The sequence below is a fragment of the Pipistrellus kuhlii genome, unplaced genomic scaffold (assembly GCF_014108245.1).
Source record: "Pipistrellus kuhlii isolate mPipKuh1 unplaced genomic scaffold, mPipKuh1.p scaffold_m20_p_11, whole genome shotgun sequence".
Lineage (NCBI taxonomy): Eukaryota > Metazoa > Chordata > Mammalia > Chiroptera > Vespertilionidae > Pipistrellus > Pipistrellus kuhlii.
Genome location: NW_023425416.1, coordinates 26,684,336 through 26,697,424, shown reverse-complemented (window position 1 = coordinate 26,697,424; position 13,089 = coordinate 26,684,336). Strand labels below are relative to the sequence as shown.

General features: G+C 34.7%; 1 protein-coding gene across 6 annotated transcripts in view; it reads right to left on the bottom strand.

Moving 5' to 3' along the window:
- STAG1 (stromal antigen 1) overlaps window positions 1-13,089 on the bottom strand; it is a 250,216-nt gene that overhangs the window by 103,265 nt on the left and 133,862 nt on the right. For 4 of the 6 annotated variants that reach the window (XM_036431365.2, XM_036431364.2, XM_036431366.2 and 1 more), the window contains exons 6-7: window positions 11,515-11,591; window positions 5,621-5,825 (exon numbers count right to left, since the gene is read on the bottom strand). In XM_036431365.2, coding sequence (XP_036287258.1) covers window positions 5,621-5,825; window positions 11,515-11,591 — 282 coding nt within the window. Of the gene's footprint in view, window positions 1-2,466; window positions 2,596-5,620; window positions 5,826-11,514; window positions 11,592-13,089 lie in introns of those variants that run through there. The other 2 variants (XM_036431367.2, XM_045579262.1) reach the window with 2 other exon arrangements.

Below are 13,089 nucleotides of genomic sequence, written 5' to 3'. Positions count from 1 at the left end.
TTTTCAACTAAGAAGTGAGAGGTACCGGTAGTCAATATTAATTTATTTGTAACATTATAGAAAATTATGTAGGTGATAAAATAACAAAAAATTAAAGCAACATTATTCATCTTGCAAGATGCCATCTAAAAAATATTCGAAGTAAAGAACTTGTAAAGTATTAGGCCTAGTAATAATTAATGTCGTTTTCTAATACTTTTTAAATCGAATTTATTTAAACAATACAACAAAATTTAATCAACAATATAGTTGCCGTTGTTTTCTACTACTTGTGCCCAACGCTCAGGAAGCATTTTAATCCCTCTGTTGTAAAATTCTTGTGATTTTGATGCAAAAAATTCGGTCAATGCATTTTTGAGGCATTCTTCATTATTAAATTTTTTTCCAAGAAGAAAGTTTTGCAAAGAACGAAACAAATGGTAATCGGAAGGGGCAATATCAGGAGAATATGCAGGTTGAGGGAGAACTTCCCATTCCAACTGGCGCAGTTTTTCAGCAGTGATTCTTGCAGTATGCGGTTGTGCGTTATCGTGGTGAAGAATTATGCCCTTCCGATTAATCAGCGCGGGTTCTTTTTCTCTTAAAGCTTGGGCTATCCTTTCCAATTGGGCACTATACACTGCACTTGTAATGGTTTGGTTAGATGGTAAAAGTTCATAATGAAGAATTCCTTTAAAATTCCACCAAACACACAACATCACTTTTTTCGCACGCAAGTCAGGTTTTGGCGTGGGCTGTGGAGCCTCATTTTTGTCAACCATTGAGGCCACCTTTTCAAATTAACATACAGCACCCATTCTTCATCTCCGGTAACAATTTGCTCTAAAAACGGCAAACGGTTTTGACAAGAGAGGAGGGAACTGCAAATTGTGACTCTTTGATTACGGTTGTTGTCAGTCAACTCATGAGGAACCCATTTTCCAAACTTTGGACTTTGCCAAGTGCACGCAATTAATTGGAAATTGTTTTTTGTGAACAATTTAAAGTTGTCGCAAGCTCTTGGGTAATTTGAGGATTTTGCACCAAAAGAGCTTGAAGAGCTTCTTGATCAAAATTGGACACACGGCCTTGACCACTCTTGTCATCTAACGAAAAATTTCCCTCGCGAAATTTCTCAAACCAACGCTGGCATTTTCTGGCGCTAACTGCATCTTGACCAAGAGCACTACAGATGTTTTTTGCAGCCTCACTTGCTTTTCTTCCTAATTGGAACTCGTAAAGCATGCAGTGCCGAATATGCTCTTCATCCGCCATCTTCTTAGCCCTAGTTTTGCAACAAAAACCAAACCAAACACACACTTTTTCAAGCAAAACTTGTTAACTGCACTTCACACGTTCTGTGGATACCACGTGTTTGAAGGTTATGTCAATACAAGTCAACGCCAAGCAAGATTTTAAACGAATGTTGAAAAACGACATTAATTATTACTAGACCCGATATTGGTATACATTTTAAAAGTAAACACCTAAGAATAATGTAATTATAAACAGGAAAAATAGATTCATTGAGTAGAATTTTCTTCATAATACCAATTAACAAAGTGGCAACAAAAAAATTTTTTTGTCCATTTTTGACCTTGGGAGAAATATTTTTCTCAGGCAAGTTTCACCTAATTGGGTGGGGGGGGAAAAAAGTGCCCAGTCTCTGATTTTAAATTTGCCAAAATAACAATAACAATACTACTTATTTAAATTAAACCCACAACTTATGTTCTAATATGTCCAACTGAGATAACTATTTAGAATAGAAATAAGGACATTAAACTCTGAAGATTAATAGTTAATAAAAACCGCCGAAACAGGTTTGGCTCAATGGATAGAGTGTCGGACTGCGGACTGAAAGGTCCTGGGTTCGATTCCGGTCAAGGACATGTACCTTGGTTGTGGGCACATCCCCAGTAGGGGGTGTACAGGAGGCAACTGATCGATGATTCTCTCACATCAATGTTTCTTACTCTCTATCCCTCTCTCTTCCTCTCTGTAAAAAAATCAATAAAATAAATTTTTAAAAAAATAGTTAATGAAAACCATACTGCAAGGTGAAGCTTCTTTATTAAAATGGGTCAAAAATAAATAGAAGGTATGTTTTAAAATTCCAATCGAAAATACAAAAAAAAAATTTAACAAAAATATGCTATAAAATTTAATTGCTAATAGTCTGTTTCAATGTAACGGTAAAGAGAATTCAAAAAATGGGAGAAAGCACTATTTACCCACAATAAAAAAATACACTACTTAAAATTGCGGAATAGAGCTAAAGCACTACAAGATAAAAATTTTTAATGAAAATGTGGTAAAAGTACAATTAAATGCAATGCATAACAGTGACAATTGGGACACATTAATTAATTGATAATAAGAAAATGGAGTATTTGGAAACAGATTAAAAGTATTACTGATAAGACCACTGTGATGACTTATGAAGCTCTGGAACTCATCACATCTGTATCCTACAGAACAACTAACCTGATTGTCTCTCTTCTCAGCTAAGATATAAGCAATGTCAAGGAGCATTTTATTCCAAAGCCGATAATCATATCTGGCCATAACTGCCTTGTAACTGTCCATGCACAAAGTCTTTGAAGCAGAGGATTAAATGTTCCTGCCCATTTTATCTAGTCCCCAAGACTCGTCCTGCAAAGTGAATAAAAATGATTATCTTTTAATCTACCTCTTTAACACACATACCATAAAGAAAAGAAAAAGAAAAAAGAAAAAAAAAGAGGGCAAAAATGAGAACAGAAATCCTTGAAAAAAATAGATAATTATTAAATCCACCCTGGAATTAAGTTTTCAGCAAGAAGATCACTGTGCTTTGTTGAAGGGTAGGGTGACTGATACCTCACATTTTATAAAACTGAGTCTTGGAATGTATAATCATTAACACAGATACGTGGAAATTACAGTAATAGTTTGAAGTAAATTTGAGAATGACTTGAAAAATGGTTTTAGCTTTTGAACAAGCAATATAAATATAATGATCTGTTTTTCTTGATATCTGATTTTGAAAAGTAATTTCAAATTCAAATAAGCTAGATAATCATATAAAAATAGCACTTAGGTACGACAAAATAGAGCATTCATCAAGCAGTTTTAAAAAAAGCTATCATGATTACAGGTAAATTGTGCAAAGAGAAAGACAGAAGAAGGAGGCACTGGAAGGAGGAGGGAGCTGCTCAACTCATAAGGAACAGGAGGAAAGCTGTAATTAAAATATATTTAAGTATATGTAAAATTAGGATATGTATATAACCAAAGGAATAAATATAGGGAAAAACAATACAATAATAAAAGTCACCGAAAATGTGCCAATGGAAAGGAGAACTGAAAAAGACCATCATAAAGTAGGTGATAAATACTTCATTGGCCGAAACCGGTTTGGCTCAGTGGTAGAGCGTCGGTCTGCAGACTGAAAGGTCCTAGGTTCGATTCCGGTCAGGGGCATGTACGTTAGTTGCGGGCACATTCCCAGTAGGGGGTGGGCAAGAGGCAGTTGGTCGATGGTTCTCTCCCATTGACGTTTCTAGCTCTCTATCTCTCTCCCTTCCTCTCTGTAGAAAATCAATAAAATATATTTTAAAAAAATACTTCATTGACATGGCAGTGAAGAACAAACGCAAATGAAATAAAGTGCACTTTATAGGAAATTCAAACGTTTTAAAAGTAAAAATATTCTGCATATTTCTACAATATATAGTTCTTTCTCTCGTTGTCTTAGACAGAGTATGTGACATATATTTAATCTTTTATACAAAATGCACGTGGCTTTCTGATTAAAGAGAGATAGCTTGCCTCTACAGAAGCCCCAAGATTGATCTCTATTTTGATATCTGTAAATAATTTTTGTCCTTTTTTTATGAATTATCATTTCACAATTGTATCAGAAAGATAACATCTCATGTTTGCTTCTCCTTTTCTCTTGGCTTTAGGAAACCAGATAATTTTTTATAACTATTCAGAATCAATTTCTATTTTATGTTTGTTTGTTATTTCCAGTCACTGAATTTGCTATCCATCTGACAACCAGCTAAATGGACATTCTATACATAGATAGAAGAAAGTAAGATGAAAAGTAAATAGAAAATATAAAGAAAATACCAAATGCAGAAAATACTAAAAGTCATGAAATTAGAAAGAAAAGAATGCATCAGATACTTTTTAATAATAAATAATATATAGTAACTTTAAAAAAAAAGATATGTGGTAAAAGATCTCTTTTTTTCTTCCTTATAATGAGGAAGAAGATACTCTCAAGACACAGAATAAACTGTTTGATGTTTGTTCTGTACAGGAAAATTTCAACAATAAATTGGTTTTATTTTACCTTTTTAAAAAAGATAAAATTGGGTATAAGATATTTTCCTAATAATGACCAAAAGAATACCCTTAAAAAAAAACCCCACCAAAACCAACTATGTTTCATGTTGTTTCTTATCAAACTGTAACTACGAATAATGGACACTAATAGAATAGATGAACTAAACTACACTGAATAAGGGGGGGTAGGGGGGAGGATTGGTAACTCATAACAGTTAAAGCAAAAAAAATCAAAATCAAAATATTAAATCAGGGGTTTGCAGTATATAGTCACCAAGATATCAGCATCACCTAGAAACCTGTTAAACTCCGGGGTAAGGCCATACAATCTGTTTCAATAAATCCTGTAGCTGATTCTATTGCATGCTAAAATTTGCAAATCAATGCTTTAATTATATTAGATAAACGAGAAATCTAAATGCAAGATGAACTGTAATGAAGTGAAACTAAATCTAGCTTTTGTTCTGATAATGTATGAGATAAACAAACAAAGTTACTGCTACTAAAAAAATGTAATTTGGGAGTATTTAAATATTTGTGCATGTAGAAACACACATAGACACACTGTGTATCATAGGTGAAAAAATAGTCATTTTAGGTAAGCACAGTTAAAGTTGTTGAAGGAAAACAGAACAATTACAAAATTACTTTGTTATGGGGGGGGAAAAGAAAAAAAATTGATGTACTTGGCTGAGACGTTATCTAGATAATTCTAAGATGAAAGTAAAAGTGAAAACTATAAACTATCAGTTATTCAGATTACCTACAGTCTACATAAATGAACTGTTTTGAGAGACATTACATTCAGATATGCTTAGGATAGTATAGTACTATAAATAGGAAGAAAGCCAGATTATAATAATTAGATGGAATTGTTTTCAATATATAACAAATAAGTATGTACACATTATGGACAATAACAATGAGCAATAAAACAATGTAAGTAAAAAATACTATGAATTTCACATTTCAACTATTATTTGAAATTTAATATGAATATGACCTATTAGATTTCTAAATTTCTTTAATTAAGATTAAAGGAAAATAAATTCAGAGAGATATTTGTTGACATTTGCTAGAAATTCTCATTCTCAAGGCTATCAAATGCTAGTTATCAAAATAGGCATATATTTTACCTGCACAGATGAACACAAACCATTCAGATGAATTTGAAAGGGAGAGACATGATATTTTTCAGGAGCACAGTAATAATTTTAAATTAATATTTAACTCAAAGGTTTAAATTGAATTGAACATATTCAATAAAACTAAATGAAAAGGAAATAAAATGTTGGTTACTCACCAGCAAGGGTGCTTGTATGCCTAAAAGCTCTGACCTGGGAGTCTGACAAACCAGTCAAAAGGGAGATTACTGTGTCCATCATATACTCATCATAAATTATGCTATACTGACACTGTCGAATCAGGACGCCAATAAATTCACAAAAGTTTGAACGAAATTTTTTCCACTGAGGTCCAGGCATGGTAAGGGGATAATCACCACTGTCCTAAAAGAGGTAAAAATAATATATTAAATATAACATATGATATTAATTTGAAAGTTTATTTTTTCTTCTTACCTGTAAGGGACATTTTTCTCAAATTAAATGGGGACAGAAAGTGGAAATAACTTACACAGGTACATTGACAAATTTATTTTGTTGTTGTTTATTTTTATCATCTACAATTAATTCTTAATCTACTCAAAATTATTACTTAGACCCAGTATTTAACTATTTATTTTAAGCCATTCATCTAAAATAATAGTTCCATTTTGTTGCATTTGGGTCTTAGTTGAGATAATTTGAAGCAGAAAACAAAAATTTTATAGAAGTTTAGATAAAAAAGGTATTTGCCACTTAATTCAGATCAAAGTATTCATGATAACTATGTTATGCATCTTTTAATTACTTTAATAGAATTTTTAATTGAAATTTTCAAAAAGTATAATCATTTTAGCCCCGGCTTGTGTGGCTCAGATGGTTAGAGTGTTGTCCCCTGCACCACAAGGTTGCCGGTTCTATCACCAGCACGTTCAGGAGACAACTGATTGATGGTTCTCCTTCACATTGATGTTTTTCTCTCTTTTTCTCTAAAAGTCAATAAATAAATATCCTTAGATGAATTATTTAAAAAAACGAAAAATATAAAGAATGGTAAAGAAAGATGGAAAAAGTCTAGGTGTTTGCTCTACTGAAGTGGAACCAACCATGTACTATCTACTCATACATTTATTTTGCATGAGACAAACTCCTGTGAATTTAAACTCACTACTGACCACTTTCTGTTTCTCACAGATAAATGCAACTATTTATGGTAAAATTATGAACAGTGGGGAGAGATGAATTATTCAGTAAAGAATTGTGGTAAAGCTAGCTGTTCATTATAAAAAACAAAATAGCCCTAGCTGGTTATGCTCAATGGATAGAGCATCGGCCTGTGGACCAAAAGGACCTGGGTTTGATTCTAGTTAAGGGCACATGCCCAGATTGTAGGTTCTATCTCACTAAGGAGCATGCAGGAGGCAGCTAATCAATGATTCTTTCTCATCATTGATGTTTCTATCTCTCTCCCTCTCTGAAATCAGTCAATAAATATATATATATAAATGAAAAAACAAGATATGCATTGCACCTTTCACCTAAATAAATTCCTAATGAACCAAAACACTTTAAAATATTCAACCAAAAAAGAAATCACAGAAAACATGGGTGAATATTCTTAGTGTCCCGACCCGCGGGACAACAACGGGGGCACGCAGGAACCACCTAAGAGAATGAACAAACAAGGAACGCGAAAGAATGAAGGCAAGACAAGGTTCTGATCAAGCCTCAGTTTTATTCTCTGAAATGGCTGTATTTATACAGCAGAGACAAAGGGGGGCAGGGCCGCCCATGCAGAGGGGTCCCTGGCAGTGTCCATGGGGGAGGATCAGGAAGGGGAAGTTGCAAAGATGTTAACATTCCAAGGTGCAACATTCCAAGGCTGGGCTATCTAGGGGGGAGGATCAGGAAGGGGAAGAGGCAGGAAGACAGGAGATGCTAAACCCCAGGTTAATCTTATCTTCTGGCCAAACCCTCAGGGCACCGCATAACTTCTGCTAGAAGGAACTTAATTCTATTTCCTTAAGACTGAGTTGCTTGCCTCAACTCTGCTGGCTCCCAACACTTAGAATAGGGAAGTATTTTTCTAAATACAATACAAAAACCAGAAATTCTAAAAGACCAACAAATTCATCCAAATAAAAATAATTTTTGTATTACAGAGTGTATTTCTCTTGTTCAACCCTAAACTGTTGTGGGAAGAATAAGAAGCCCAGATCACTTCTCTAAATCTTTATCACCTACAAATCTGATGGGTGTTCAGCAAACTGAGTCACTATACTATACCAGTGTTTTTCAACCTTTTTTGGGCAAAGGCACACTTGTTTCATGAAAAAAATCACGAGGCACACCACCATTAGAAAATGTTAAAAAATTTAACTCTGTGCCTATATTGACTATATATAAAGTAATTCTCTTGAATAGGAATCAAATAAACACAAAGAAAGTATTTTATAATTACTTTATTATGAAATATTAAGTAAACAAAATAGTGAAAAATTATAAAATTCTTGTCTTGTCTGCACCTATGGCACACCAGGCAACAAACGCTGTACTATACCATAGCACAGGCAAAGAACCCCTGTAGACTTCACTGCGCGCACTCACTCGCGCGTTGTGGCCCTGGCTCCCCTGGTCTCTCAGTCTGGCCAGACCTCTCTGCGTGCACTTACTCGCGTGCTGCGGCTCTCGGCTCCCCCGAACCTGGTGAGCTTTTAAAAATCCATATGCCCAGGTGCATACTTAACAAATTACATCAGAATGTCTGAGGGATGTAAAATGGAGCCAGGCATCTGTAGTTTTTAAATATCCCTACGTGATGAAATTCATAGCATTACAGGCCTACCTCAAAAAAAAAAGACTGGTCATTCTACTGTTCTGTCAATTTGCATATCAGCCTTTTATTATATAGAACTAGAGGCCCGTTGCATGAAACTCATGCCCGGAGGGGGGGTGTCACTCAGCCCAGCCTGCACCTTCTCCAATCTGGGACACCCCTCTCACAATCCAGGACTGCTGGCTCCCGAGCACGCCTGATGCCTGCCTGATTGCCCATAATCGCTTCTGCCTGCCAGCCTGATTACCTCTTAACCACTCCCCTACTATCCTGAGCCGATGCCTAACTGCTCTCCTGCTGGCCTGATTGCCCCTAACTGTTCTTCCCTGCCGGCCTGGTCTCCTCCAACTGCCCTCCCTTGCAGGCCTTGTCCCTCCCAACTCTCCATCCCTGCAGGCCTTGTTGGCCCCTAACTGCCCTCCCCTGTTGGCCCAGTCACCCCTAACTGCTCTTCCCTACAGGCCTATTTATCCCCAACTGCCCTCCCCTGCAGGCCTGGGTCCCACTCAACTGTCCTCCCCTGAAGGCCTGGTCGCCCCCAACTGCTCCAACTGCCCTCCCCTGCCAGCCATCTTGTGTCCATATCGAGGTGGTCATCTTTGACCACATGGGGGTGGCCATCTTGTGTGTTTGAGTGATGGTCAATTTGCATATTACATCTTTATTATATAGGATAGTCAAGCTATGGAAACAACCCAAGTGCCCACAATAAACAAGTGGATAAAAAAACTTATAATACATATATACAATGGAGTATTTCCTGGCCATAAAAAGAATGAAATATTACTATTTGCAACGGCATGGATGGACCTAGAGGGTATTATGCTCACTGAAATAAATCAGTCAGAGAAAGACACCATATAATTTCATTTATATGTGGAATCTAAAGAACAACATATATAAACAAACAAAACAGAAAGACGCACATAAACACAGAGAACAGACTAATGATTGCCAGAGAGGAAGGAGTTTGGGGAATTGGGTGAAAAAGGTGAAAGGATTGAGAAGTACAGATTGGAAGTTACAAAATAGTCATGGAAATGTAAAGTTCAGCATAGAAAATATAGTCAATAATATTGTAATAACTATATATGGTGCCAGTTAGGTACTAGAAATATCAAGGGGAACACTTTGTAAAGTATATGATTGTCTAACTACTATGCTGTACATCCAAAACTATACAAAATAATACTCTATGTAAGCTTTAATGTAAAATTAGAAAATTAAGTAAAATAAATACCCTGAGGTGATATTAATGTGGGAAGTTTGGAAACTATCATCTTAAACTCTTAATAATCATTCCATCATGTGTCATTGCTCTGATAATCTGAGATGTGTACTATTAAATCTGTAACCTGAATCATCTATATTTCAAGTCTGGCATGGTAGTTCAGTAGTTAGTCAGTAAACCTGCCACTTGCACACTAATCTGGCTTCCTTATCTCCTATTTGCTAAATATCAACTCATAAAGTAACAAAAATATTTTATAGGAAAAGGGATCCTACAGAAATATTTCAGAATCTAATTTTTTAGCTACAAAAGTTAATACAGTGCACATAGCTTATATGACATCAATAACCCCAAAATAATCTGGGCCAGCACCCTAAAATCAAGAACATTACTATTTCAACAAAAATACATAAAGATGTTTTCATTGAATAGGATAAAAACAAACTGTAAATAGTCTTATATTAGTTGAGGCCATGTTTTGCCACTAATTAAATTGCAAAAAAGTTCTTTGGAATTTCAGAGCTATTTTGGATTACAGAAATTAAGATAAGCAATTATGGAGATACACACATACACACACACACACACACACACACACACACACACACGGATCACAATGTGAGATCTCTCCAACTTCCCACAGAATATGACTAAACAGTCTAAAAGGCACTGACAGAATACTTCTGTAAATATGCACATAAAAATGTTTTAGTGTGTGCTACTAGAGTAAAGGAAAACATCTGATTGTGCAATGTGTGTTTGAGGAAGTTGGTAGTACAAAATATATACTACTACAACTACTACTACTACTACACTACTACTAAAAAAGCCTACGCCCTGAAAGAGTGAACCTAAAAGAGAATTAATCTTTGTTGTTAGTGTTGAAAGTCAAGAGAAAAAAAAACATCTACCAGAAAATAGAATTTTTACTTAAATCAAAAGGCATAATGTTAAAATTGGAATTAATGGTGGACTAAAGCATGGCATGAATTGAGTTCACTATAAACACAATGCAGAAATAAAACTATGTAAGCGTTTCAACATCAAATCTATGTAAAACTACTTCAGATAATTATTTCAATGAAAATTAAAAAATGTGTAGAAAAATGAGTTCTGCATGGTTAATCTGTGAAGACTAGCAAAGAAAACATGTACCATAAATCACAATATCCTCAGAGTGCCCCTAATACATGCTTAAGTTTTACATATGTGTGTGTGTGCACGCATGCGTTCCACAATTTGCATATCACATCTTTTAGCTATAAAAACTAATACAGTGCACATAGCTTATATTCCATCAATAACCCCACACACGGGAAGGGCATGTGGTAAAGCTCTACATAAAATAATTTGGCTCAGTGGTAGAGCGTCAGCCTGCGGACTGAAAGGTCCCGGGTTTGATTCCGGTCAAGGGCATGTGCCTTGGTTGCGGGCACATCCCCAGTGGGGGGGTGTGCAGGAGGCAGCTGGTCGATGTTTCTCTCATCGACCGTTTCTAGCTCTCTATCTCTCTCCCTTCCTCTCTGTAAGAAAATCAATAAAATATATTAAAATAATAATAATAATAATAATAATAATAATTTTGGGAATTTTGAAGTTTAGCGTTTTTTTTCTCCATTAGAATTTTTAAAATCATATGCAATCTGTTCACACTTCTTTGTCCTCCAAATCCTTTTTCTTTAAGCATTTAATAGGACTAGAATTCCACAGAATATTAAACTGTTGGAGATACCTCTTTAAATTGGGGATTTTAGGTGATCTTCAAGAATGAGTGTTAAAAATCAACTTCTATCTCATACCACTGATATTTTTCTCCTTAGTGTTTACTTAGTGTATCCTCCATGCAACATAATCAAATCCTCAGAGATTACTAATTTTGGAATTAGAAGCATGGATTATCATATATACATGAGGAAATAGTGTATCTTCATCATTTATACTAAACACCAAATCAAAACAAAACTTAAAATAATCAACGTTTAAAAGTATAAGTAGGACATTTGTATAAATATTGAAATGCTATATACCTCATCAAATTCTTCAGTCATTTTTCTGATGATTTCTGCATTCTGCATATTTCGAAACATCTCTATTCTCACAGTACCTGTGAAACAACAGATTTTACAGTTAATCTTTTTCTATTCCGTGCTGAAATTAAATTTTATCTGACCATAGTTTGGAAAATTTTATATGCTTGGGTTTTTCTTTCCTCCACCAATCTGGTATCTATGAAAAAAAAAAACCTCTTAAGAAGTTCAAGATTCTGTAGACATTTTTAAAAAATGGAATATTCTGTGAAATATAAATATAAGAAAAAATACTGGGAGGAGTATTGGGAAAGGAAAAAACGGAGATATAAAACAAATTTATATTGTAGGGAGAGTTCTGAAAATTGACTTAGACATATGTTGGCTGTTATTCAGAAATATAGGTGGCTGCCTTAGTCTGAGTAACATCCATCTGTATGGTATTATTTTCTTTCATGGCCCTTGTGATATTCTTTATCACCAGAATATTCTTCTATCGATTAATATGAAATGTCCCTTAATTTAGTAACACACTTCAGTTAAAATATTTTCTCTGAAATTTTCATAAAAAGTTCCTCAGTGCCCCAGCTAGTTTGACTCAGTGGATAGAATGTTGGCCTGTAGACTGGAGGGACCCAGTTTCGATTTTGGTCAAGGGCATGTACCTCGGTTGCAGGCTCCTGGCCCTGGCTGGGGGTATGTGAGAGGCAACCAATCATTATGTCTCTCTTATATTGGTGTTTCTCTCTGTCTCTCTCTCTCTCTCTCCCTTTCACTCTCTCTAAAAAATCAACGGAAAAAATATCCTTGGGTGAGGATTAAAAAAAAGTTTTTCAGTAATTTCTACATAAATATCAAGCAAACAAAAAAGTTAATCCCCTTTTCATCTTTCTTTCATATTACTTTTAGCTACTTTATTTTTATCTCAAACATGATTATGTAAATATTATTAGTTTTACAATAATGATGGGTGGATTATACCAAAAACTTAGGTTAAAAATGAAGATAATTCAATAATATTAAAATATGGTTTAAAGTCAACCTTAAAGACAAAAAACACTGGCCTAATAATTAAACAATGTTCAATTTCAATTGTATAAATGTTAAACATTCAAGTTAAAAACTCAACAGAATGAGGAAGGCAATGTGGGAAAAAAAACAAAAAAACAACAACTCAATGAGTCAGTAAGAAAATCATTACTTTATAAACCTCTGTCTGGCTCCTTGTCAGTGATTACCAGCTCCAATTCAAATCACATTTAGTAATGTGGGGACATCTCTGAAATGTACTGTACCCTCTTACAGAAAACAGCATGGAACCAAACAGCCACTAAAAGTCATCAAGATATGGTCTTAATTCATAAACTATAATGGCACATTAAACTGAATCTGACTTAATTTTTACTACTCTGTACAATGAGAAAAGTCATACTTGTTCTCTTTTAATCAAAACTATTTTAAAGAACATTTTAATTACATGATATACAGGACAGGCCAAAAGTTGATTTACCATTGTTTGTATGGAAAACAATAAATAATAATAATAATAATACAAAGAATAAGCTCTGTGTTTCG